Source organism: Microtus oregoni, unplaced genomic scaffold, assembly GCF_018167655.1.
Source record: "Microtus oregoni isolate MIOR12 unplaced genomic scaffold, Mior012 000028F_ref0000031, whole genome shotgun sequence".
NCBI classification, from domain to species: domain Eukaryota; kingdom Metazoa; phylum Chordata; class Mammalia; order Rodentia; family Cricetidae; genus Microtus; species Microtus oregoni.
Window position 1 is genome coordinate 2530807 of NW_024543087.1, and position 27386 is coordinate 2558192.

Below are 27386 nucleotides of genomic sequence, written 5' to 3' on the forward strand. Positions count from 1 at the left end.
GACCCTGCTTGTCCAGGACCTTAGTTCTCGCATGGCGGATGTGAAGAGGCAGACCTGCTGACGCTGTTGTCAGTGTGTTGTTTCGCTGACCTATGACCTGTAGAGTAGCTACATTTGTGTTGCTGGTCAGAGTGGGGCTACTTGGCAGAGCTGGTAGAGATGGTTTAGGTCCATGGCACGCAGTGCAGCAACCACTAACCACAGGAGCCTTTGCAAAGCCTGGCACATTGCCAGCGTGCCTGAGGAGCAGGGGAGCTCACTCTAATCCTCACTGCTTTGTAGCTACTTGTGGGCCAGGGCAGCTCAGCTCGACCGTGCGGGGCACGAGCACAGCCTCACTCCTCCATCCGATTCCTTTGGCCTTGGAGCAGCTGTGCATCTTGCTTTTGAAGATAGTTTCAAGAAACTCGTGCCTCATAGGTGTCGATGGTTATTCAGGCTAGTATATGGCAGCCCGGTGTACAGTTTCTGGTTAGTACCTAGGTTCTTGCCCTCCCAATCCTCCGTCGTCTCTTCTCCAACATAGAGAGATGATTCCCAGCTGTACACTGTGGACTCCAGGCTGCAGCTTTGCAGCCACTATTCCTGTAACCTTCTGCTCGGGTGGACCTCAGGGGTCCCTGGCCTTCTGAGCTTTTATTGCCACAGAAATCCAAAGTGCTTTAGGGAGCCTCAGCAAGGCCCACAGGGCAGAGCAAGCGTCTGCGTGAGGTAATCAGAGCAGGAGCTCCCAGGGCTTCAGTCTGCAGCAGGTGTGGAGAGCGCGGTCTAAGAAGTGTGTGGCACACACCAGGTCCAGGGGAACAGGGCAGGAAGGCCGTGTCATGGCCCCTACATCTGCAGAGTCACAGAATGTGCCCCCACGGAAGGCAGGACATGGTATCTGCCTCTGAATATCAGCAGTGCATCATGGGCCCCAAAACAAGGCAAGCCAGGATGATCACTTCAGCCCAGAGAAGCAGAGTTTTCCTGCCTGGGGCCATTCAAGGGAGCTGTGGGGAATGAGTTGGTCAGAGTAATCCAAAGCCAGCTTTGAGGATGGAGGGCATGGTGGGCCTTCTGAAGCCGGCAGTAGGCAGGGAGGTGATGCTGAGTGGGTTTGGGAGGGGACTCTCCCCCACCAGGGATTCTAGATAGGAACCCAGGTCGGCGGACGCTTGGATTTCAACCTGTGGTACCTGGAGCCTGCCATGAGATGCTAACTTTGTGTTGTCTTCAAGCAATTTTGTGTTAATTTTGCTTACTAATTTCTGCTGTTTTGTGGTTGGGTCTGTTACAGCAGCAATAGAAACAGACTACCTAGTAAAAACTCATCCGAAAGCAGGGAGGGGACTGTGTTTGACAGGAGACAGTAAAGCGAAATGAAACCCTCACTCAGCATGATAGGAAACCAAGACCTGTGTCCAGTCCCCCAAAGTAGGCACATGAGCATCTGTACAGTGTGGCAGAAAGTTCTAGAAGCAGCAGCGAAAACACCAGAGAGCTGGTTGCTCTGAGGGGGCAGGAGCGCAGGGTGGCTCACCTGCCAGTCAGGCATCGTCCACCTCAGAGAGTTTGAAATGCCTGTTCCGGTGTTACTGCCGTGAACTCAAGACAAGGGAGGCAAACCCTCACCTTCATAGTGTGTGCACCACTTAGGGGATCCAAGAAACACGCGCGGGGGGGGGGGGGGGGCTACCCGCCTGCAGGGCGTGAAGCTTGTGTCTAACGGCCAGGGTGGAGGAGAGCAGCAGCAAGCTGCTGGAGGCCGAGCAGAGGCTGCAGGAGGAACGCCAGCGCGCCGTCCTGCTGGAGCAGCACCTGGAGAAGATGCGCCTGGAGCCCTGCAGGACCTCAGTGTCCCAGAAGGTCGCCAGGAACAAGCCAGGTAGGAGCCTGGGGGGGGTGGCGCAGCCTCAGGAGTAGGCAAGTGTTGGGAGCTCTGCCTGCCCCTGCTGTGAGGGGCTACTTGTCCCACGTGCCAGCCTGGCTCCCAGAGAGTCAGGGCCCAATGAGAGCATAGCTCTCCTGTCCCCTACCACCACCCCCCCCCCCCGCCACCTGCCCTGGACAGCTCATGAGCACAGGTGAGGGGAAGGGAGGTGGCCAAGCACACAGGGACCAGTAAGAACAAAGACAGTGGTGGAGGCTCAGCTAGGCTCAAAGGAGCAGCAAGGAGACAGGAGGCCAAGGGACAGTGGGGTAACATAGGAGAAGTCACAGGGGTTCTCCCTGATTCTGTCACACTCACTGAGGACAGTGCCAAGAAGGAGGCCAGCTCAGGGATCTCCATGGTTTATCCAAGGCCATACAGCCGGGGTGAAGGCCAGTTCTACTAAGGCTGAGGATTTCCTGAGGCCTTTTTTTATATTTTTTTTAAATATATTTATTTATTTATTATGTATACAATATTCTGTCTGTGTGTATGCCTGCAGGCCAGAAGAGGGCACCAGACCCCATTACAGATGGTTGTGAGCCACCATGTGGTTGCTGGGAATTGAACTCAGAACCTTTGGAAGAGCAGGCAATGCTCTTAACCTCTGAGCCATCTCTCCAGCCCTCCTGAGGCCTTTTTAGCTCAGAATATTTTGATGCCCTGACATCATCACCCAAGGTCACAAATAGCTTTGCCATCTTTCTCCATGCACCCTGTGGCCACTGGGCCTAGTCGCCCATAGCTTCCTAATATAAAGCTGCCAGTCTAAATGGAAACCAGAAGTGGGACCAGGATGGGGGGACCAGGGTAGGGGTGGCCTCAGAAGCAGCGACAGCCTGGACTTGGGCTGAGATCTCAGGCCAGCCCTAAGGTCCCACTGTCTACTCTTGGTGACAGAACTTTGGAGGGGTAAAGGTGAGGACCACCATGGCACAGGCAGGCAGAGCCAGGATGGGGATGCGGAGAGCATCAGGGAGGGCTTCTAGAGAGAGGTGGCCCCAGCCTGCACCCTGTAGGAGATGTGATGTCTCCACTCCCCACAAGCTGGAACACGAAAGTGGCATGTTGGGGAGGGAGAGCTCACATAACTGGCCTCACTACAGAACTTGGCTGCTTCTCGACAGGGCCACAGGCCTCCAGCAGCAGGCACAACCCACCTGGGAGCGCCAAGAAAGACTCGTCCTCCGCTCAGCTTTCCGATATGCCCATGGAATCCCAGATCGAAGAGCTGACCGCCAGGTGCTTCCTGCCCAGCCTTCCGGAAAGGGTAGAGATGCCCACATGGAGGCTTCACAGGCAGAGGGACCATGTCCCTCTCCCTTGCAGCGAAGACCTCTATTTGCCCGGAAGGGCAGTTGTGCTAGGACTGGCCTGGGGTAGGGGGATTCCGCAGTGCCCCAAGAGAACCTGTATCGGTACTGGGCTGTGCCCTCACTTTCTCCAGAGGAACTGAAGGGGCCAGGGTGTGTCCCAGTCAGGAGAGGGTTGGCATGGCCTGCACAGAACCCTGGGTTCAGTCCCCAGGCTTGTGTGCATAGGACATGGCCGTCCACACCTGTAATCCCAGCACTCTGGGAGTGGTGGAGGCTCACACCTGGCTGCTCACTGAGCTTGAGTCCAGCCTTGGATGCATGTGAGCCTATCTCAAAATAAATGAATAAATTTAAATGTATGGTGGGAAAAAAACAAAGCAAGAAATGAGGGGTGTATAGGAATCTGGGTAGTTGAGGCTGCTCGGAGCTTCTGGGTCAGGACTGTGGGTAGGGCCCCGAGAAAGATCCATTTGGTATCTGTCTCCTGGGGTCCAGAGAGGAGGGGGCAGTTGGAAGGGACCCCTAAGCCTGCACCACAGCATCTGCTGAAACACAGGGCCCCAGAACACCTGCTGCCTCCACACACTCAGCCCCTTCTCCCCCTCCCCCGTCTAGGCTGGCCATCCAAATGGAGGAGAACGGAATCCTAAGAGACGCCCTGGGCAGTGCCCTGCGTGGGAAGGAGGAGGACTTCCGCATGTACCACCAGACCCTGGGCCAGGTGAAGGGGGTCTTCCTGCAGGCCCTGCGGCAGCAGAAAGCCAACAAGCAGTAGGGCGCAGCTGCTTGCTCGACTCCTGGGGGGCAGGGTCCTCAGACGACTGACCCCCTGTGCAGGCTGTGCCCACCAGGCTCCTCCCAGAAGCAACTTGAACTACCAGCTGAGCTCAGACCTGCTCAGTAGGTAGGCCGAGGCTCAGGGTGCCCGGGCTAGGGAGGAGGCCGGCCACCCCCAGCAGATGTGTGACCTTGAGCAGTGCTGTGGCCCTTGTCCTAGGGCCTGGCCAGGACACTCAAAGATGAAACCCTTGGTGCTTCCTGATGGGGGTGGCATCCACTGGTGCCATCCACACCTCCCCATAGTCACCCACTTGGGCATCCCTTTGCTGTGCCCTGCCTCTCTGTGGACTTGGCATAATAAGACTACTTTCACAGTCACTGCGGCTCTGGTTGAATGCGTTCCTTCCCTGCCAGGGGAACCTGGTCTCTGGTAGGTAGGGCTTTATGGTTGTGGGCACAGACCTTCATATAGAAGCTGAGCCAATCGGTCGCTCTGGTGGTCCTGACTCTGAAGCTGGGGTCCCCAGCTGAGTGAGTGCCCAGAGCTCTGACTCGCCCCTCGGCTGCACAGCCCCACCCTAGCTGCTCCCAGAGGCACAGATGCTAGAGTCAGAAGGCAACCCAGGCAGGCCTGGGCGTAGCGTGGACAGGTGAGGCAGTGGGCCTTGGTACATGAGTAGTGTGTGTTCGTTGCTATGGTGAGCTAGGGGATGCTACAGGAGGGCCCAGGATACCCTCATCTCAGTGACTGTAACAGTCATGGCACATCCACAGCCACACAGGTTCACACACATGTTCATACACATCATACAGGCAGTTCCGCACAGAGGCCCTGAGAAAGGAGCAGACAGCCTCCCTCCCATGAAACACAACCACGTGGATAGCTTGTACAAGACACACTGTGGCAATACCCTCCCTGGAAAGCCAGCATTTCCTGAGACACTGTGTGCTCCGCTCATTCTCAGGGGTCTGTGGAGAAATCCACGCTGCCCAGGACCTCCTGGATAACAGAAGTCCGAGATGTCACAGCAAGAGGTGGCTAAGGCCATTGGGATGAAGCGGCAGTTTGGATACTGTCCCAAGAATCTTAGGGAGGAAGAGTGTTCCCCTGGCTCCTTGTGACGAGCAGTGGGCAGAGAAGAGAGACCAGGAAGACTTGTGCTGGGAGGAGACAGCATGTGACCATAAGAAAAGGGAGAGTCACGGGCACCTTCTTCAGACACTGGGGAACCCTGAGAGAAATCTGGGCCCGGGGTTGTGGGCACCAGGCCTCAGCAGAGCCTCTGGGAGTGAGAAGCTCAAACAAGAACCAGTCAGCCTCTCTGAGAGGCAGGCAGGGAAGAGTAGGTAGGACTGGACCCTGTCCTGGCTACTGCAGCAGTCTGTTGTGGTTCCTAGCCCAGACTGAGCTGAAGGAAGGAGCCCCCCTGAACCTTAGCTGGGAGCCAGGCAGGTTTGCATCCCACTCGGCAACCTCCGTGTCTTCATGTGTCAAATGGAACAGCATTAAAAATCTTTTCAGGGGTCCGTTCATAGAACAGGACATCTACTGATGACTTCCGTGCAAGAACAAGTGTCCACAGACTGGCTTCCCCCATGCCAATGGGGGGGGGCAAGTCCTGCTGCCAGGTGCTCCACTGAATCCCATTGGGACCCTACGGGGTGAGCTGGCACCTTACAGAAGTTGTCCTGCATGGGCAGTCGCTGGAGCTAAAGACCAGCAGGCAGAGTTTATAAAACCTCCAGGCAACCTCAAACAGTTTGCTTGGGGCTTCGTGCCAGGGCCCATCCCCCCACTTCTGCTGGCTGAGGTAGACCAGACTCCCCGTGTCCCTCACTGTAGCTGCTCCAGCACTTAGTAAGCTAGGACACAGTGTGCAGAGCAGTGGCTAGCTCACAGCAAGCACTCAGCAAATGCTCACTCTTCGCAGTCCTCCCCCCCCCCCCCCCCCCCCGCAGTCAATGCACACCTGCTGAGAAGCATCCCCAGGTGCTGAGGTGAGGCAGGTGAGCACTCTGGGTACCTAGAATTCTCAGGACAGATGGGGAAACAGGCTCCCGACGGGTTGCCATATATTCAAACATCAAGTAGTCGTCCCTTGCTAGGCCTGGGAAGGGCCTGAGGTGGAACTGACCCAGCCAGAGGGACGTGGGGAAGAGGTTGTGATGGCATGGGTGGAGATAAGGATGTAGACGGGCACAGAGGGTCCTCCCCAGCTCTGCAGGGCTCTTAGGGGGAGGGGCTGGGGTGTGGAAGGGCACAGAGCATCCTCCTCAGCTCCGCAGGACTCCTAGGGGAAGGGGCTGGGGTGTAGACAGGCACAGAGCATCCTCCCCAGCTCTGCAGGGCTCCTAGGGGAAGGGGCTGGGATGAGCAGATGGGAGCACTCTTAAGGGGAGTTGGGGTTATCAAGGGGTGAGGGACTTGGGTCTTGAGGGCTCACTCAGCTAGGTCAGATGGGGAGGAGAGCAGCTTGGTCTGTCTCCAATAGTGTCTCCCTGGGTACAACCTGACCCCGTGGTCCCTGAGGATGAGTGGGTGCTCCGTTCCTCATCAGGTGAGCCAGATAAGAAGGGAGGGGTGCACGCAAAGAAGCTGGTGACCTTAGGGGAGAGTCCCTGGCCACCCCCCCCCCCTCAGGAAGGTGCCGTGGGTCTGCAGCTCACGTTCCTACACTGATGGAGGCACACAGTTTGTCATGGAAGTGGTCAGGCCACTGTCTGCATGGGGGCCTCTGGGACAGAGCACCCGGGCAAGGTTGCAGGCTTGGTCTGGCTGATCCAAACAAACTCACTGTCACCAGGCCCTTTCCCCATTCCAGGGAGTCCAGGGCAGGGTGGCCTCCAGCAGAGTGCCCCAAACCAGCCAGTCTCGCATCCCTGGGTTCCAGGGAGCCAACAGCTGGCTTTCAGCATAGGGAAGTTTCCTGTCACCCCCACGCCCACACACACACATGCCAGTGAGCCTTGCCATCCCTGAGCCTCCACACATACACAGCTCACATCACGCTCACACGCCACACAGCAAGCATGTAACTCTCACACCCAGATGCTGCACAGCACGCGCTCATATACATCCAGAACACATGACCCACAGTTTTACCTTAAGAAGCAACACACAAGAGGCCGAGTTGAAGAGCCTCTGAGGTTTGGTCATAACTTTCCCAGGGACCCTGGAGGCACCAGGAAGTAGCTCTCAGTCCTTGGATGCCAGCTTCCTGTCCTTTGTTTGTGGAGCAGCGTCCCACCGTCCCACCCTACAGCCCCTGGCACAGGTGGAGGGACTGACCTAGTCTCCACTCCTCTGCCTTCCCAAAGCCACACCCCGCATGCTGCCGTGTCCGGATCACCAGGAGTGTGCCAACGCTCAGTGGGCACTGCCGCAGCGTCTGACTCCCCAGCACCTACAGGGCAATGCGTCATGCACATGGGGTGAGTCATTGGACCCCCCTAAAAGCACCGAGTGTCCATGCATAGTGTACCCACTTAAAAAAAATTGGAGCCCTCAAACAGTGGCTTCAATTCTTCAGCCCTCTTGGCATCTCCTGAGGGCACCATGTCGTGTTGACATTTTTTCTGGGGAGACGCAAACGTGTGTCTGCTTATTTCAGGTAGGGAACTGACGACAGACCAAAATCCACCTTGGTGAACCAGCAAATTTTATTGAGTTATTTACATGGGTGAGGGGTCACTTACAGGACCAGAAATGACTCGATGGAAGCTGCATCACCAAATCCCAAAAACTGGGAGCCCGGGGGCACACTGCACAGCCTGTAGGCTGCTCAGCAGGCTGGAGGGGCCCATTGTGGTGGTTCTGAGTGTCTCGGCAGTCCTTAGTATTGTCTTAAGTGGGGAGGGGCCTAGTGTGATCTGGTCAGTTTCAGATCTTGTTGAGCTTCTGAGTTGTTTACTTCCTCAGTGGTAAGGAGCTTCCATGAAGGATGGACTGTTTCATCTTAGAGGAGACTGCCATACAGCACACCAAGCGCATGGTCTGTGTATGGTGGTCTCACCTGTCTGGTGTGGACATGGCCCGCCCAGGGTGGTCTCACCTGTCTGGTGTGGACATGGCCCGCCCAGGGTGGTCTCACCTGTCTGGTGTGGATGGCCTTAGTTCTCACCATGATGGAGTCTCTTCCAGAAGTTTCTGGACAGACCCTAACCACTGTCCACCATATTCCTCAGTTTTCTCTTCTACCTGCTGGACATGGCCTTTGTGGATTGTGGGGACATTAAAAAGAATTTCTCTGGATTCGTCCTGGCTGTTATTATTTACTGTCCCTGATAACCACCGATTGTGCCTCAACACAGTGCCCTAGTGTCAGCCATGCCTGCCCAGAAGTCAGAGCTGTGACTCTCTCATCCCAAGCATCAGGATTGAACCACAGCCCCAGGCAGCCCCTTGCCCAGCACACTGTTCAGGGTCAAAGACCAGCGTCTTGGCTACTGAGTGGGCTCAGGAGAGGGTGTGTGGAGCCTCCCCAGCCGCGTCCTCTGTTTCCATGTGTCTGCATTCCTGGGAGGAAGCTTGTGACCTAACTTCCCAGGGTTTGTCCAGGGACCCTGCTGGGTGGAGACACTTCTCCCTCCCTGTCCATCCTCAGCTGAGCTCAGGATGGGAGACCGACAGTCCTGTAACAATGGTCACAATGCTCCCAGGACCTTTCCTCAAGCCCTGGTGCCCAAGAGCTGACCTGCGTAGACAGGACTCACACACCCAGCTCCTCCAAGACTCAGGATTGAACTTCTCCAGGGGCCCCTGCCCAGCAGATACTTCAGCTGCTTGGGGGTGTTACATTAGGATTTCTTACTACCATTAAGAGGACTATCCATTCCAGATAACCCTGATGGCACCATCCAACCAGACAACTCCATGTGAACACAAGGCTGGGATCCTGGAGCCGCTCAGTACTGCAACACAATTAATAAAAACCCAGAGACAGATATCGGGGTTCAACTTGAAGGTCAGAAAAACAAAACAACCAGCCACTGGCTCTTACCTCTACCTCAGTCCGAAAAGGCGATCCTGCCTCCATTAATCCTCAGAATGAGACTGAGCTGAGACCTGTCTCCTCCCATTTTATATTCCTCTCTAGGGCTGGGATTTAAAGGCATGCATTATCTGGTTTCTATGGCAACTAGTGTGGCTACTGGGATTAAAGGTGTGTGTCACCACTGCCTGGTCTGTAAGGCTGACCAGCGGGGCTGTTTTACTCTCTGATATTCAGACAAGCTTTATTATGAAAACACAAATGAAATCACTGCACAGAGCCATGGTCCTTGCCAGTCCCAATTCTACCGGAAATGCCAGCCCTCCCCTTAGCACCAATGCCTACCTAGCCCAGGCTCTTGCCAGGATGAAGACTCACAGTGAGGACTTCCCTGAACACCCTTGAGAGGTCACAGGTAAAGGTGGCATCTGGAGTTCACAGTGTGCAGATTCCGGGGACTGCAGTGGGGGGCAGGGCTGCCTGGAGAGCTTCCTGGAAGAAGAGGTCCTGGCACAGACCACAAAGGGGTGCACAGGCTTTCCTGGCCTGAGAGGGGGTTCAGGTGAGGCCCAGGGCCCCCCATCTGAGCCTGCACCTCCAGAAACCCCTTCCCTCTCCCGTCACACCTCCATCCTCCCTGCCACTCCCTGCGGCTCCCTGTGGCCAACAGTACTGCAGCACTCGGCTCTGCTCCACAGACGGTCTGCTCCACTCCAGGAAGGCCACCTCCTCCTCCCCCCTCCTCCCCTTGCTGTCACCACTCACCGCTCTAGCCTCCAGGGGGTGGGGACCCCAGAGCTGGACACACCCCACCGTGGCCCCACAGCTCAGCCAGCCGGACAGACTCACGGTCGGACGCAGGACCCCGGAGCCCCGAGGTGGGCAGTGTGCCAGGGTCCCTCGCAGCTTCTTCAAGGTCAGTGCAAGCTGGGTGTGCAGCTCTTCCGGGGCCCTTGAGGCCTGTGGGTCCTACCCCAGAGCTCTTCTCCTGGACCGAGAGCCCCAAGGTGGGCTTCACTTCAGGTGCACCCGAGCCAAGCAGTGCTGGGCAAAGGGCACCCTGGGTCCACAGCACAGGTCCAGGGGTCCCAGGAGGGGCCCCAGGCTGGGGGCCAGCCGCCTGCTGAGGCCTCACTGGGGACACTCCCCACCGGCCATGGGGAGCTAAAATTGGAAAGCGGAGAGTGGGAGGCAGCTGACACAGCTATTTTGTGCTCTCTTCATCCTCTCCGGTTTCACTCTCCTGCTCCACTAACCTGATCCCATGCTTCCCTCCCCCACCCTGCAGAGGCTGGCCAGGAGGGTCAGGGCCTGAGGCAGGCGAGCAGGGCCAGCTGTGGTCTGGTCTGAGCTGGGACTCTGGAGGGGTTCGCCAAGAGCACCTGCCCTGTAGAGAAGCTCACTGGGTGGCTTCACTGGGTCCCTGCCCCTTTCTGGCCCACACCCTCTGCTGTAAAAGAAGTTGTGAACTCTCGGAGCCCTGGCTACAGGGCTGAGGAAGACCATGGGCAGGAGGGTGGGAGATGAAGTGACCCTAGCCATCTTCAAAAGGTCACCAACACCATGTTCCTCTTTCACTCAGTTCCAAGTCTGAACCTGTGCAGTCCTTGGGAAGACTGCAGGCTGGAGGGAGTGGGAGGGGCTTCGGTAGTGGCCTGGGTCCCAGGGATGGCCAGCAGGACAGCAGGAGTGACTTAGACTCATCCTGGGCTTGTACCGGTCAGTACCTTGGACAGCAGCCAGCACGCTCCAGTTCCTGCCTGGCTCTACTTGGCCCAGCTCCGGCCAGCAGGATAGCAGAGCCTCCAGCCAGCAGCCAGCAAGGCTACACAGCACTCCCAGGGGGGACAGTGGGTGAACACAGGCAGGTATCCGGGATAAGATAACATACTGGTCAGGGACTTACCTGGTGGAGGAGCACGGTCAGGCAGAGCCACAGGATCTGGGAAGAAGGGGCTTTGCTGGGGTGAAGGCGGCCTCACTGAGAGATGGGGAAACTGACTGATGGGCTAGAGGCTGGGTCTGCCCCATGGGGTTGAGGAGGAGCAGTTTTGGGAGAAGTTCGTCAGGGAGATGTGAAGGAGAAGAAGGTGGCTGTGTGACTCTGGACTTCGGAGAGTTTTCTAAGGAAGCCCAATCGGCAGCTGCAGAGGGAGGAAGGGAGGTACCTGGGTGGGAGGAGAGACTGACAGAAAGTGCCCCCAAGGTAGGAGCGGAGCAGTCTCCCCAGGACTCCACCACCCCAGGAGAGCTTATGAGGTGGGAGTAGGCAAAGCTGGGGACTGGGGGACCTCACCCATGCTTCTCCTACAGCCCTGTCCAGGCCATGGGCATCAAGACAGCACTGCCTGCAGCGGAGCTCGGTCTCTACTCCCTGGTGCTGAGCGGGTCCCTGGCTTACGCTGGCCGAGGTCTCCTGGAGGCATCACAAGGTAATAATTGGGTCCTGGGACAGGGGCCTAGAAGGCCTCGGAGTTCTGATCAACCGGGCCAGAAACTTGGAGGCTGCAGACCGCAAGTATTCTCTAGGCCATGGGTTAGGCATAGTCCTTGAAAACCATTTTAAACACACACATGCATGCACACACACACGCGCACACACAGACATAGACACACGCACGCGCACACTTTCAGAGGCCAGAGGGAGAAGAGAGGATAGAGAGGTTGCCTGACCTAGAACCAGACATGCAAAACACCAAGTCCTGGATCCAGAAAGTTGTAGATGCCAAAGAAAGCTCCCATCCCTCTCTGCTGCTGCTCTGAGGCTCTGTCCCCTCTCCTCTGGCTGCAGCTCTGAGGCTCTGTCCTCTCTCCTCCGGGTGGGATGGCCCAGGGCAGGGTCTTTGAGAGCCCGCTGCTCAGAGGCCATGCTCTGTTCTCAGATGGGGCCCACAGGAAGGCCTTCCGGGAGTCTGTGCGACCTGGCTGGGAGTACCTGGGCCGGAAGATGGTAGGTCTCCCGTACCTCTCCGGTCCCTGGCCCCGGACCCATCTCACCCCACATCCTTTCCCACTCTCTACTCTTGCAGCTGTTTTCTTGCCTTAGGGCAAGGGGGCTCTGCCTTAACTTCAGGACCTTCGGGCTCCTTTAGGACATGGGTCCCTAGGACAGAATGTGCTGAAGCCCTCTGGTGCTGCCTTCCAGAACTAGGCAACAGGGGCAGCGTATCAGCAATCTGCTGCATGCAACAGGGGCAGCAGGACAAAGGTTTGAGAGGCAAGGCCCTCCTTAGGGCCCCTCATCCATTCCTTCCTCCTGTGTCCTGGGCTCCTCCCTCAGGGTGAGCATAGACACCTGCGACCTCGGCTGTCTGTCCCACCCTCTCCTCCGCCCTCAGCGTGCCTCACTTGCCCCTGCTCTGGTTGTCCAGGACGTGGCTGACTTCGAGTGGGTGATGTGGTTTACCAACTTCCGTAACATCATTGTCTTTGCGCTCTCGGGACACGTGCTGTTTGCCAAACTCTGCACGATGGTGGCCCCCCAGGTGAGCCGGGCCTGGGGCACTTGACCTCCTCCTGCCTGCCCTTCTCAGCCCCCCAGAGGCTGTGGGAGGTTAACAGAGGCCTCCTTGTGCCCACAGCTCCGCTCCTGGATGTATGCTCTCTATGGAGTCCTGGCTGTGCTGGGTACAATGGGCCCATGGTACCTGCTGCTACTGCTTGGCCACTGTGTAGGCCTCTATGTGGCCTCACTCTTGGGCCAGCCCTGGTTGTGTCTTGCCCTTGGTCTGGCCAGCCTGGCCTCCTTCAAGATGGACCCCCTGATCTCTTGGCAGGTACATAGGATAGAGGGGATAGGGATGAGGACTCAGGGGACTTGCTGGAGCATTTCCTCAATTTTTTCCACCTGTTCTCAAGTCTTTGAGTGAGGTGGCCACTTGTACTTTGTCCTTTGCTCTGTTTTGTTACTGAGCTAAAATCAGTGTTGCCTACCAGGGTCGGGCCCGGCTCCCACGGGAAGCAGGAAAGGGGTTCTCCCCAGAAGCATGGGCCCACTAGTGAGCCAGAGGCGTGCTGTCTGTCTCCTTCCAGAGTGGGTTTGTAACAGGCGCCTTTGATCTTCAAGACGTGCTCTTCCATGGGGGCAGTGGCTTCACGGTGCTTCGCTGCACCAGCTTCGCGCTGGAAAGCTGCGCCCACCCTGACCGCCGCTACTCCCTAGCTGACCTGCTGAAGTATAATTTCTACCTGCCCTTTTTCTTCTTCGGGCCCATCATGACCTTTGACCGTTTCCATGCTCAGGTGAGGGGAACCCCGTGGAACCACAGCACCCATGGCTGGGTCTCCTTTTCCTGACAAGGGCTCCTGTCTCAGACATAACTCCCCAAGCGTGAGCACCCCATCCTCGAGCCATTCATGACTCCCCTCTCAAACAGGGCTCCACCCCTGCAGGTGAGCCAGGAGCCAGTGAGGCCAGAAGGGGAGCTGTGGCGAATCCAGGCCCAGGCAGGATTCAGCGCGGCGGCCATCGTGGCTGTGGACATGTTCTTCCACTTCTTCTACATCCTCACCATCCCCAGCGACCTCAAGTTTGCCAGCCGCCTTCCAGACAGTGCTCTCGGTGGGTCCCCCCAATGGGACGGAGGCAGGGCCACCACCAGGAAAGCCCCCATCCGTGTGGCACCCACGGCTTTGAGATGGGCACGGCTCATTTTTCTCATCACATAAAGCCCTTCGTCTCCCCAACTGCAGATGCCACCTGAGGGGTGCGGCTGATTTTCACGGGTCAGTGGGGCCTGGCACACACCTCTAGAGAGGTGCAAGGTCTCCATGGGGATTGGGGCGGGACAGAAGCGAGACTCTTTGTTCACGGGGGGGGGGGGGGGGAGGTGAGATTCAGGATATGGGGCGGTCAGTGCACTGACCTCTAGAGAGTCATGTCACCTGTCCCCAGCTGGCCTGGCCTACTCCAACCTGGTGTACGACTGGGTGAAGGCAGCCGTCCTCTTTGGTGTGGTCAACACGGTGGCACGCCTGGACCACCTGGACCCTCCGCAGCCGCCTAAGTGTATAACTGCGCTCTATGTCTTTGGAGAAACGTGAGTGAGGAGGGCAGGTCGCCACTGGCTCCCGGCTGTCCTTAGCTTTGTGCCCATGCCCAAAGGCTCTGCCTCTGGCAGGTTCACGTCCGTATGTTCTCCCCACAGACACTTTGACCGCGGCATCAATGACTGGCTTTGCAAGTGAGTTGGAGAATGGTACCAGCCTTCCTGTGAGGTGGCCATGGATTGTTTTAGAGATTGGGCCAGAGGAAGCAGGAAGCTGTAGCGTCTGCCTGGGACACAGACATAGAGCTTGGGACTTTGTGGGAGCCCCAGAGACATAGCTGGCAGCTTAGTCCAAGGTCATGTTTAGCACAGGTATCCAGGGAGTGTGGTCATACCCAAATTCCTGCCTGCCACCTGGGAAGACTGACAAGACATTTTCACACAGAGATGTCTACTCAACATCTTTGTGGAAACTTGGGGGGATATCTAGACCTGAGAATTTGGAGTCAAGAGAAGACTGGTGGTCCTCCATCCAGTGAGCATTATGAGATGGGCAAAGGGGTCTCCTGCACCAGGTCTCAGAAAGCCTGATTCCTAAGGAGAGAGGTAGCAAAACTGGGCCCATAGGGACTCTGGCAGGGACCGAAGAAGAGGCAGCAGAAAGACATGAAAAGGTGGTCAGCAGAAGAGGACACGTGGCTATGTGAGTCCCTGGAAACCAGAGGAGAGTGTGCAGGCATGAAGGTTCCCAAGCGGGCGCTGCCACAGCCAAGGAGGGCTAGAGCTGGCAGCATAAAGCCCACTTTCCCCGGAAAGGCGGGCAGGTGGAGGAGCTGCGGGGAGCGTGTGCAAGAGGTCTTGGGACGGCCTGGGTCTGCATGGGAAACCAAAAGTGGGCGTGACGGGGCATTGAGCCTAATGCAGGATGGAGAGGTGGCTGGAGGAGGGGGATAGACAGGAGAGAGAGTGGGGAAGAGGATGGCCAGGTTAATCATAGATACGGAAGTAGGCAAGGGTGGGAGACACGGGGTAAGGGCATACATCACCCTTCTGGGCCCCCTTGCAGGAGGCCAGGGTGCAGTATCCATTTCCAAGTGGGAAGATAAAGCTGACTGGAGAGAGCCCAGGAGGGACTGGAGGGAGAGCATTTAGGATCTGTGAGGTCGGAAACCTCATGATGTGGGGTGTGCAAGCATGCGTGTGTGTGTGCATGTGTGTGTGTGCGTGTGTATGTGACTGGAGTCTCCCAGGTGGGTGAGCAGGAAGAAGCAAGAGACCGTAATGATGGTGGCGTCTGTGAACCTATTAGGGAGGGTGGTAGAGATTCGAGGGTTATAAGGCCAATGGGCATGATCAGAGAAGGAGTCCCCGGTCAGAGTAGGAATTCAGAGGGGTGAGGTTTCAAGCTGGGGTGTGGTCCTGGGAATATGTGGGTAAGACAAGATGGAGAAGCCTTGGAAATGAGGTCAAGTAGTGAAAGGCTGGTATTTAGTGAGTTCCCACTGTGTGTGACAGGTGCTGTGTGTGTGTCAGACGCTGTGTGTGTCAGGCACTGTGTGTGACAGGCGCTGTGTGTGTCAGGCGCTGTGTGTGTCAGGCACTGTGTGTGACAGGCACTGTGTGTGTCAGGCGCTGTGTGTGTCAGGCGCTGTGTGTGACAGGCGCTGTGTGTGACAGGAGCTGTGTGTGTCAGGCACTGTGTGTCTCAGGCGCTGTGTGTGGAAGGCACTGTGTGTCTCAGGCGCTGTGTGTGGAAGGCACTGTGTGTCTCAGGCGCTGTGTGTGGAAGGCACTGTGTGTCTCAGGCGCTGTGTGTGGAAGGCACTGTGTGTGACAGGCGCTGTGTGTGACAGGCGCTGTGTGTGTCAGGCACTGTGTGTGACAGGCGCTGTGTGTGGAAGGCACTGTGTGTGACAGGCGCTGTGTGTGACAGGCACTGTGTGTGACAGGCACTGTGTGTGACAGGCACGGTGTGTAACGGGCACTGTGTGTGTCAGGCACTGTGTGTGACAGGCGCTGTGTGTGTGATGGGCACTGTGTGTGACGGGCACTGTGTGTGGAAGGCACTGTGTGTGACAGGCGCTGTGTGTGTGACAGGAGCTGTGTGTGTCAGGCACTGTGTGTGACAGGCGCTGTGTGTGGAAGGCACTGTGTGTCTCAGGCGCTGTGTGTGACAGGCGCTGTGTGTGTCAGGCACTGTGTGTGACAGGCGCTGTGTGTGTCAGGCACTGTGTGTGACAGGCGCTGTGTGTGGAAGGCACTGTGTGTGACAGGCGCTGTGTGTGGAAGGCACTGTGTGTGACAGGTGCTGTGTGTGTCAGGCACTGTGTGTGACAGGTGCTGTGTGTGGAAGGCACTGTGTGTGACAGGCGCTGTGTGTGGAAGGCACTGTGTGTGACAGGCGCTGTGTGTGACAGGAGCTGTGTGTGTCAGGCGCTGTGTGTGACAGGCACTGTGTGTGACAGGCGCTGTGTGTGACAGGCGCTGTGTGTGACAGGCGCTGTGTGTGACAGGCACTGTGTGTGACAGGCGCTGTGTGTGACAGGCGCTGTGTGTGACAGGCACTGTGTGTCTCAGGTGCTGTGTGTGTCAGGTGCTGTGTGTGACAGGCGCTGTGTGTGGAAGGCACTGTGTGTGACAGGCGCTGTGTGTGACAGGAGCTGTGTGTGTCAGGCACTGTGTGTGACAGGCGCTGTGTGTGACAGGCGCTGTGTGTGGAAGGCGCTGTGTGTGACAGGCACTGTGTGTGACAGGCACTGTGTGTGACAGGTGCTGTGTGTGTCAGGTGCTGTGTGTGACAGGCGCTGTGTGTGGAAGGCACTGTGTGTGTCAGGCGCTGTGTGTAGAAGGCACTGTGTGTGACAGGCGCTGTGTGTGGAAGGCACTGTGTGTCTCAGGCGCTGTGTGTGGAAGGCACTGTGTGTCTCAGGCGCTGTGTGTGGAAGGCACTGTGTGTCTCAGGCGCTGTGTGTGACAGGCGCTGTGTGTGTCAGGCACTGTGTGTGACAGGTGCTGTGTGTATCAGGCGCTGTGTGTGACAGGCACTGTGTGTGACTGTGTGTGACAGGTGCTGTGTGTGTATCAGGCACTGTGTGTGTCAGGCGCTGTGTGTGGAAGGCGCTGTGTGTGTCAGGCGCTGTGTGTGGAAGGCTCTGTGTGTCTCAGGCGCTGTGTGTCTCAGGCGCTGTGTGTGACAGGTGCTGTGTGTGACAGGCGCTGTGTGTGACAGGCGCTGTGTGTGGAAGGCACAGCGCACATCAGAGGACTGTAGGGTATGAGGTCACGCAGGAGGCAGACGTGTGGCTACAGTGTCTTCATGGCATAAAGAGCTTACTTTATTACTAGGAGGATGAATCGTGGGCTGATGCGATCTGAGCCACAGTTTAAAATAAGATTTGTTGTACTATTTTATGTGCATGTGTGTGGGCCTGATCATGTGTATGTGCACTGCATGCTTGCAGGTGTCTACAGAGGCCAGAAGGGAGCATTGGACAGCCCAGAACTGAAGTTACGGGCAGTTGTGAGCCACGTGATGTGGGCGTAGGGAAATGAGCCCAAGTCCTCTGTGAGAACAGTTCACTCTTATCTGCTGAGACATCCCTCCTGCCCCCTGAGCACTGGTGACTATGGAGCTCCTGAGCAGTAGAGGAACCCCTGAACTATGGAAGTGGTGGTTCAGGGGTGAGCAGAGGTCAAGACCCCACAGAGCTGATAGAGTATGCAGCTTGGATGATGGGGATGGGGGACTCCAGAATCCTGACTAAAACCTAGCCTTGAGCAATGGTCAGGTGACAGGCCTTCCACCAAGATGGGCTGGAAGCAGCCTCTGGAGTGACACACCTAGGGACAGATGAACATCTGGGCAAGGAGACTGAGGCAAAGACACAGGCTTGGGTCATTCACAGACTGTTTAGAAGAGCTAGGGTCTGAAGGAGACAGAACTCAGGACTAGACAATTCAAGCTCCAGCTATGAAAGACCGAGTCCGCCCTTCCACAGTTTGGAGCTTTGTCAGAAGTGCAGGCATGTGACTCTCAGAGTTTGGCACACCACACACCATCCGTCTGTGCAGAACGACGTGTCTGTCCCCACATTCCTGCGGTCCCCTCCTCCCATCTTTTCTGCAGGTACGTGTATGACCACATTGGTGGCGATCATTCAGCCGTGATCCCGGAGCTGGCTGCCTCTGTGGCCACGTTCGTTGTCACCACTCTGTGGCTTGGGCCTTGTGACATCGTCTACCTGTGGTCTGTCCTTAACTGCTTCGGCCTCAATTTTGAGCTCTGGGTGCAGAAGCTGGCAGAGTGTGGGCCGCTGGCACAAATCGAGGTAGGTGGGAAGATCGAGGGCTGGGATTGGCTGGAATCAGTTAGGTCACAGGAGGTGGTGGCATTGCTGCTTTCTGGGGTCACCAGGCACGCTTGGTCCCTGGCCCAGGAGGTTCTCCCCAAACCTGGGTCTCCCTAGCTTCTGAGGGGCAAGGCCTGGCTGATTATTCAGCTGCTCTTCTTCCTCTGGGCTGGAGTGACACAGACTGACCGTGTCCCTCTCTCCTGGCCCTCTTGTCGCCACATTCTTGGATGGCAGGCCCGGCTATCGGAGCAGATGTCTCGGAGGGTCCGGGCCCTCTGCGGGGCTGTAAACTTCTGGGCTATCATCATGTACAACCTTGTGAGTCTCAACAGCCTTGAGTTCACAGAGCTGGTTGCCCGACGCCTGCTACTCACAGGTAAGGGGCTGGGGGTGGGGGGTGGCGGATATAGGATGTGCCAACCTCACATGAGGACAGGGACCTCCGAGCTACCCACGCACACGCAGCAGCCTAGCACGGCTCCTCCTCCAACAGGCTTCCCCCAGACCACGCTGGCCATCTTGTTTGTCACCTACTGTGGTGTCCAGCTGGTGAAGGAGCATGAGCGGACCCTAGCGTTGGAGGAAGAGGAGCAGGGGAAGGACAAAGAGAAGCTGGAGTAGACGCTGGGTTCCGCTCAGCTGCTTCTGGGCCCCAGGCCCAGGCCATGAGGCCTGACTGACAGAATAAAAGACTTTCCTATCATAGTGTCCTACTGGCTTCTTGTCCACTCTGGGCAGGGAATGATGGGGTGCCCTGTGAGAGCAGGGAGCGCCACATCGACAGCCCAGCATTGGTATAGTCCAGCCCTGTAGACACTGACTCTGTGGTAGCTGAGTGCACTCGTGGCTTACATGCTCAGCAGACAGTTCATTGATTGTCCCCGAGCTTCCTGGTGGAGGTCTGTGTTAGCCCCAGGAGGTGCCATTGACCAAGATGCTCCCACCTGACGGGCATGGAGATGAAACGGGCACACACAGCCAACCCGGACAGACCCAGAACACAGCCTGGGATGCCTGTCTGGCTTTGCAGTCCTTGAGGAGACAAACAGGGAAAAATGCCTCCAATCCCTTTCTTTACCGGAGTAGCCTGTCTGGCTCATACCGCCCTCTCCCAGGTCCTTTCTGGATCCCGCAACGCGTTTGTTGTGAGGCCAAAGGACAGGAAGGAGGCTCAGTTAGGGTCCTGCCCTGGTCACATCTTGGTCAGGCGAAGCACATTGAGGCGAACAGGGAGGAAGGTGGCACCGGCTGCGTAGGCGATCTCCCGCAGGACCCCCTCCCACTTCTTCTCATCCTCGTTGAACCTGAGGGGAAGGGAAAGCAGGTACCAGGATGGGAGTTTCATCAAACGGAGGATGGGCAGGGACCCTGCAAGGCTGGGTGGCTGGTGCCCCAGGCCCACCCCCAAGGATGTCTGTTTCTAAACAATTGTCCTGCGCTAAAGTGGGATCCCACAACGGACACTCTAAGAAGACGCTCTGCAGTGTAGAGCAGCCCCCTCCCGGGAAAAGCCCCCTCCAGGGCCCCCACACTCCTCAAAGTTCACTGCCCTTGGGGAAGACTTTCAGTCCCCAAAGTCAAGTCTCTTCTCCTGAGACTTCTGTACACTGAAGAAGTTCCCGAGATGACTGCCCTTCTTCCCCCACCAGGAGAGGGTGTGAGGGGAAAAACAGCTCTCAGAACCTGGGTCTAGCCACCCCCTCCCCATTCCTAGCCTCACTGCCCCTCTAGACAGGGGACCCAGGAAATGGGGAGAGCAGACTCAGGACTGTGCCTGCCACTTGGGCGTGACTCCTGTCTGTGACCCACTGGGGCTCCACAGGGGGGCCAGCTACGGCTTGCAGCTTGCGACAAGCCGACAAGCCGGGGCGGAGCAGCTGTTTGCTGTCCTTGCGTTGGGACACTCAGCATTCACCCCCCACCAGCAGCTCAAAGTCGGACTCACCTCCATACGTCATTGAGCTCCGTGGGGACCAGCTCTCCAGACTCGGTCTCCAGAGTGGCAAAGCCACCCAGGGCATAGAGAGTGCCAGCTAAGCTGACCAGGCTGAGGGAGCTACGCTCCTGTGGGAAGGCCTCGAAGGAGGACCACCTAGGGACAGGGGAGCTGTGAGCAATCCAGGCTTCTGCAAGCCCAGCCCCCCTCCCTCCCCCCCCCGTTCCCACCATCACAGCACCTGTCGCCCCTGGGACTCCGGATTCTAGATTGCCTTCTCTGGGTGTTGTCCTGTTCACTGAGCTCCAGTCGCCCACAATGCTCAGTCGCCTCAGCCGTGCTCCCAATCACTCTGACCCCTACGTCCCTCCTCCTCCCTTCCCCACCACTCTGCCATCAACCCAGCCTGCACAGTGAATGGACAGTCCTGCTCTGTTTGTCCCTCGACCTGGGCTCAGGCTGTGGCTGCCACTGATGGCCCTGTTCCTTTGAATGCCCTCCATCCTGGTGCTCCTCCTGGTGTCTGCTCCCTGCCTTTCTGTTATGGGAGGCTTCTCCTGCACACCCCCAGATACCCTAATTCTACATCTCCTGAATGGACCTCCAATTTGCTGCCTAACTCCCAGGGTTTCCCCCAACAACTGGTCCTTTAGACTTTCTCAAAAGCATCCATTTCACCCTCTTTCCCATCCAACACCCTACCCACCACTAATCTCAAAGGATGCCGGTTAGAAATGCAGCTCCTCTTCCCCATCCGGTTCCTTAGAAACCATGCTCCACTTTCTCCCCTTGGCCCTTTCCTATACATCTAGAAATCTGTCACCCCTTGTCTCAGCCGCAACCAGACCCCTCTGTCTCTGAGAAATCCCCTAATCTGCTGTCCTGTGAGAGCCAGTGAGACAGGGAGCTTAAACTCACAGGAGACATTTCACTGGACTTAACCCCTCACCTCTCCCACTCCAGAACCTTCCCACATCCCTTTGCCCACCAACCTCCACTCTCCTGAGCTTGGTCTTTCTTCTAGGGGCCCCATCTTTTGGTGTTGGGTACCCACGAACCACTATCTTTGCTGGATGGGGCCAGATAGCTTCTCTTCCCTGATCTCCTGACTCAGTGCTGTAATCTCAGAGCCAGGCCATTTCCCAAACGAGGAACCTGTCACCCCCAGACCCTGCAGACTCTTCTGCAGTGAAGCCTCAGAGGAGAGGGACCTACTTCAATACCAATGTCCAAGTCAACATGAAGATCTGACCTGGGTCTATGACCCTCAGTAGGGCAGACAGGGCTGATGCAGAGGAGGAGGGGTTGGAGGAAGGGACCTACTTGTTGTCTGCAATGCTGTACACCTCTGCGGAGCTGGTAAGCCCTGTGTCTGTCACCCCTGCAGCCACAAAGATGCGGCCATCATGAACGGTGGCCCCGAAGAGCGAGCGGGCTGTCTGCATGGGTGCCAGCTCCTTCCACTCAAACTTCTTGGGGTCGTAGACACACATCGTGTTTAGACATTTCCTGTGGGTGGACAGAGTGAATGGAGAGGAGGCTGGGACAACTGCCTGGCCCCCAGCCACACAGAGGCTCCTCCCACCAGCCTGAACCTCACCTGTCCTTGCCTTTGCCGCCAATGACGTAGACGAGGTCCATGTGGGAAAGCACTGTGTGACCGTACACTGCATAGGGCAGTGGGTCCGATTCACCCCATTTGAATGACCTGGAGGGGATGGGAGGGACAGGAGCATGGCTCAAGCAGACATCAAGTCTGGTTCTTGGCGTCCACACCCACAATACAACACACAACAAAGTGCACTCAGATCCTTCCCAGGCCCCCTCCCCTGACGTCTTGGGCCTTTGTACCAGCCGACCTGTTCCTCTGCTCCAGGGTTTACTTTTCAGGTCTCCACCCAATGCTTGCACATCTGTGCAGGCCTCCTGGCTGTCCCAAGTGGTCCTAGCCCCTCCCTCCCCAGGGCCCTGTCCCAGGCCACCCTGTCCCCAAGGCAGCCTTGCCCCGCCCACTTACAGCCGGTCGTAGCACAAGACTGAGTCCAGGCTGTCCTCGCTGTCCTTGAGCTCCCGGCCGCCGACCACGTAGATGGCATTGAGAGCCTCCCCCAGGCCGAAGAGGCAGCGTGGTGAGGGGAGTGGCGGCATCCCCAGCCACTCAGAGTCCAAGTGGTCAAACTGTGAGCAGGCAGTGTCCTTGGGTCAGCCACCAACAACCTCCTATATAACCTCCTGGACTGGCCCAACCAAATCCCACAGAGAGGAGTTCTTCCCTCTAAGAGAACTTGACTCTAAGAACTTGACTCTTGGGTGACCCTCTACACAAGCTTCCATCCCACCTTCTGCACCTGCCTAACCCACGGTTACAGGCACAAGGGCCACGGATTATATGGATGGACACTTGATAGTATTTAACCTCTGTTCAGCTTTTTCAAGCATGGAAGAGTGTCCCACACCCAGAGGCCCAGAGAGAAGAAACTTCACACCATAGTCAGCCTGGGCCAGCTGTGAGGCCTGTGGACTTAACCTTGGCACCCAGCTGCCCGGCGGCTCCTCACTTCCTGTACCAGCTTGTCTGGTTCTGCTGTCACATGCTCACCAACAGTTTTAACCCCCTCCCCCTCCCCCTTCCCATCTCCAGATTTCACCCAGCTGACAAGGCTCAAGACCATAGGATCAGACTGTAGATTCTCCAAGGTACCACAGTCATATGGCCAACTGGACCAGGGTTTCCCCTCACCCAGTTCCTCCTGAGCCCCATTCCCTCCCATCCCCAAGCCCCAACCGTGAAAGGAAAAGGCAAGGTGCTCCCGCTGTGATAATCTGTTTTTCCCACCTGTCCTGGCACTTCTGCTCAGTTCACTGTTCTTCTCTGTCCCCGACACCCAACCCCCCCACTCAGGGTCAGGGCCTCCAGCTCCCCAGATTGCTGGGGCCTAACGACCCCCAAACACAGCCACCAGACTTACATAGAGCTCTATGGAAACTGCTTTTAACTCTTCTCCCTTGAAGCAAGTGGCTGCTAGCCAAAGGTCCTAGACCCAAGGACAGCACTCAAGTAGACACAGGTCCCTCCCATGCCCCAAGGCTGCCTCCTAGTACCCAGAACCCAGAGCCAGTCCCTAGTTCCCAAGGCTGGCCAATCACCTGCAGAAAGTAAGCACTCATAGGGTCCTCCTTGTTATCCTCATTGTAGAAGAGGCCACCGGCCACAAAGATCTGGTTCTCCTTGGTCACCAGGCTGACGTGGTTCTTGGGGATCTGGGTGGACAGGGAGGCACAGTAGCACTCGTTGGCAGCTGGGTCGTAGGCCACAGCGCCCTCCTCACTGATCATGAAGATAAGGTCTTGCAGGAACATTCCGAAGCGCAGGGTATCATTGAGGATACCAGGTAGCACTCGCTCCTCATCGTCCCCAGCCTTGGCGTCTGCTGCGCCCTGGTTGGCCTCCTTGGTCTTGGCTGTTTCCTGGCCCTTCTCCTTCTTCTTCTTGCGCAGTGTAGTGAGGCGGCCCTCGTGCGCGTCCTTCACCATCTGAACCTTGCGCAGCAGCTCGGGCTGGGCGCGCACGAGTGGGTGGCGCTCCACGCGGCTCTCCAGGAAGGCGCGAGGCAGCAGGCGGCAGCGAATGCTCTCGAAGACGGTAGGCAGTGCGCGCTGGCGCTCTGCCTGTGCCTCGGCATCGCCGCTGCCGGCCCAGCGCATCACCGCCTCGAACACCGCTTCCTCCTTCTCCACGTTGAGGCCGTCGCTGGAGATGATGGCGATCAGCTCGTCTGCTGAGAGCCCCAGGAAGTCATTGTCGCGCGCCACCAGCGGGAAGCGCGAGCAGATGAAGTCGCGCGCCGCCACCGCCAGGCGCGCGCAGTCCAGTAGGAGGCCGAGGCGGAAGACAGCCAGGCAATTGGCCAAGCACAGGCGCTTCTGCAGGAACGACACGCAGATGGTGAAGATGGATGGGATCTGGAATCGGTGCGCTGCCGCGAACAGGTCCTGCACGTTTGCCTCGTCCAGCGCGATCTCCGACGTGTAGAGGTAGTGCAGCACCTGGGACACCACGTCGGGCGACACCTCCTCCAGGCGCAGCTCTCCCGCGCCGTCGGGCTCGGCCAGGAAGCGAGCGCGGAAGTAGGGGCTGCAGGCCGCCAGTACCAGGCGGTGGCACGGGAACTCGCGCTCGCCCACGCGCACCACGCAGTCCAGGAACTTGCCATGGTCCAGCATGTCCTTGAGGCCGTCCTGAAGGAGCGTCTGCTGGTATAGCCGCTGCTCCTCCGCCTGCTCCAAACCCAGCGTCATGGTGCGCTGCTCCCTGGAACACAGCAAGCCTGTGTGGTCAAGGGCTGCTCGGCACACTTCTGCTGTCCTGTGGGGTCGTGCTCTGACTGCGCAGCTGTCTGCGCAGCTGTCTGCGCTGGGCTATATATAGAGGATGTCTGGACCCTGTAAGAGGAGCCGCTTGGCCTCCTGCACATGACGTACAGGGGACAGCTGGGCAGAGGCCCTCTCCCTGAGCACCCTTGACTCAGCGCTCGGACTCATGGGGCGAGGGTGGGGTACGTCTGGGCCTTTTCAGAACTGGAAGGTCTCTCGGCCCTATAGATATACGGCTACCCATAGAGGGAACCGGTCCCTCTTCAGGACTGTTCCTTCCTCCCTGCCTTCCAGGCTTGTGTGCTCACAGCCTTCCTCACAGAGCATATCTCTCGTGACCATTTCTGGTTAACCGATCGTTTGTGTTTCCTGCTTGGTGAACGTGTCCCTGGCAGTTACTGCTTAGAGACCTTGGGGCCTGCTTTCAAAATGGGAAGGGGTTTCCTGTCTGCTCCCAGCGCAGAGACCTTCCCTTTCTGTAAAGAAACCCCTTAAGCCAACCGGAGTAGGTGTTTCTCTGTTGAGCCTCGGTTTCCTCCCCTCCCGCTCAATTTGAGGAGGCGTTAGAATCGAAGGTGTCAGGTCTGCTAGAAAATTAGATTCCTAGGATTCTACTATTCTGGGTGTTCAGACCTTCAAATTCTTAATATTCCAGGGAATGTCATTTGGAATCATAGAGTACGTTAGCGGCATTCCCCAGGATCTGTTCAGTGCTCAGGGACTGTGCTTGTCTGTGCCCATTGTCCTTGGTTCACCTTAGGCTCCCAGTGTTCCTGCCTGACCTTGGGCCCCTGCAGCCTCGCTGTGATTTCAGTCAGGAGTTGGGTTGAGACTGAGCATAGGACATCTAGAAGCCCACCTTGCTGTGGACTCCTGCCCACCCCCTAACCCGCACGTGGGCTTCTGCCTCCAAGATTAATGCATTCCCCAAGCTCCTGAGGCTGCAGCTGTGGGTTAAATTTAGCCCTGGGACACTGGTAGGAGGTGTAACAGAGCACTCCCCCCACCATGCCTCTGAGTCACTTGTTTTTAACCTTGAGCTTGTGGGGGGAGATAGGAGAAAAAACCTGGGGGGGGATTGAGTCACCTCCCCTTTTGTGATTCGGGAAACAGCCCTGCCTGTCCCTCAGGAGTGGTGCACAGTCACCCAGTTCTATGGGGCACATCCCTGGACAGGGTCCAGAGGTGGGTTGCCCACCTTCCTGCTGCTTATAGGGCAACCTTAGGGTGGGCTAGGAGGGCTTCCATCCCAGCTCTGGACAGTGGGGCATTTCTAGACAACATCACCCATAATTTGCTGGGTCTCACAGCTGAGCCAGAGCAGACACGCCCATCTCTGACATCTTGAAGACCGCTCCCCGAGTGAATAAAAACGTCTGTGATCACAGCCCCACTTTCCAAAGACCTGAATAGAAGACACTGACTGAAAATGAATTTATAGCCACCAGATGACTTAATGTCATATTTTAGGTTTATGACAGATTCTACGGGGCTCACTCGCTACCAGGCTTCCCAGGAGAACATTTAATGTGACTCATTCATCCATCCAAAGCCTACTGTGTACTAACACGGGTTAGCGGCGGTTGAGTCCGTTGTGAGCACCCCCCTCTGGAGCCTACATCTGCTGGGGTGAGCATCATGGCGAGAGAGCCACAGATCAGTGCCTCATCCCGAGTGCTGGAGACGGGTGAAGCGGTGACGAGGGACTTGGAGGTGCTGGGCATGGCAGAACTAGGTGGAACTGTTCCACCTGCCTCCAGCTGGAGATGACGACCCAAGCCTGCTGGTTCCTGACCCGACCTATCAACAAGGCAGGGCGGGAGGCCCATTCCTGTCACAAACTGACCCGCGTGTCTCCACAAGTCCACGCGGGGGCTGCCACCAACTGATGAAGCAGGAGTCACACCAAGGCTGTGTCCTGGGCCTGAGACTCATTTTCCTGCTCAGAGACACAAGAGTGGCCCAGGGAATCCCCTCTGTCTTCAGGCAGTGTTTGCAGGAGTAAGATTTAAAGACGCACAGGCCTCTGAGGATTACATGGTGCTTTAACCTGAGTTCACAAAAGCAGACAGGGGTCAGGCTGGGGGAGGGACCAGGAGGGGCCAGGCTGGGGGAGGGGTTCAAGTAGAGTACTTGGTTTTGAACTGGGAAAAAATAATTCAAGAAAGACAAGGAGCACTAAACTTAAACAATCTGACTGCTTATGGCAATAAAGGAGGAGAGAGAGAGAGAGAGAGAGAGAGAGAGAGAGAGAGACAGGAGGGGGGGAGAGAAAGAGAGCAATCAGGCCAAGAATTAAGAATAGCACAACTTTTTTTTTTTTGTTTTGTTTTTTTTTGTTTTTTTCGAGACAGGGTTTCTCTGTGGTGCCTGTCCTGGAACTAGCTCTTGTAGACCAGGCTGGTCTCGAACTCACAGAGATCCGCCTGCCTCTGCCTCCCGAGTGCTGGGATTAAAGGCGTGCGCCACCACCGCCCGGCTAGAATATCACAACTTGAATGCTTAGAGAATCATCTGGTGCCAGCACCCAGGGGAATATAAAATGCTAGAATTATCTGGAGAGGATTTGAAAGGCACGCACATAAACAAACACACGTGCACACAACTCTCATGTGTTTTATCATCACTAAACATACTTATGTATACACAGTGAGGGAGGTGGAGCAGAGAGAGTGTCCTGGCAATCCTGAGACTAGATTTGACTCTTGGATAAAACAAATGAGTGTGGGTCAGTAAT

At 56.9% G+C, this 27386-nt stretch overlaps 3 protein-coding genes across 6 annotated transcripts in view; 2 read left to right on the forward strand and 1 right to left on the reverse strand.

Moving 5' to 3' along the window:
* Positions 1-4312, forward strand: part of Ccdc13 (coiled-coil domain containing 13) — a 38949-nt gene extending 34637 nt beyond the window's left edge. For all 4 annotated transcript variants that reach the window (XM_041676772.1, XM_041676774.1, XM_041676773.1 and 1 more), the window contains 3 exons: positions 1716-1867; positions 3040-3154; positions 3844-4312. In XM_041676772.1, the coding sequence (XP_041532706.1) occupies positions 1716-1867; positions 3040-3154; positions 3844-4003 (427 nt within the window). In that variant the 3' untranslated portion in view covers positions 4004-4312. The remainder of the gene's footprint in view (positions 1-1715; positions 1868-3039; positions 3155-3843) is intronic.
* Positions 4313-9685: 5373 nt separating this feature from the next.
* Hhatl (hedgehog acyltransferase like) lies at positions 9686-19035 on the forward strand. Its single transcript, XM_041677442.1, has 12 exons — positions 9686-9915; positions 11313-11431; positions 11882-11949; positions 12371-12484; positions 12581-12775; positions 13032-13241; positions 13392-13560; positions 13894-14038; positions 14147-14182; positions 18114-18315; positions 18574-18715; positions 18833-19035. Exons 2-12 carry the CDS (start codon positions 11326-11328, stop codon positions 18958-18960), a joined length of 1515 nt encoding a protein of 504 aa, XP_041533376.1. The 5' UTR covers positions 9686-9915; positions 11313-11325; the 3' UTR covers positions 18961-19035.
* On the reverse strand, positions 19033-24648 carry Klhl40 (kelch like family member 40). The gene is made up of 6 exons (XM_041677441.1): positions 23423-24648; positions 22293-22453; positions 21876-21983; positions 21599-21784; positions 20285-20431; positions 19033-19643 (listed from the first exon to the last, which is right to left on the reverse strand). Exons 1-6 carry the CDS (start codon positions 24572-24574, stop codon positions 19532-19534), a joined length of 1866 nt encoding a protein of 621 aa, XP_041533375.1. The 5' UTR covers positions 24575-24648; the 3' UTR covers positions 19033-19531.
* Between the last annotated feature and the right edge of the window lie 2738 nt (positions 24649-27386).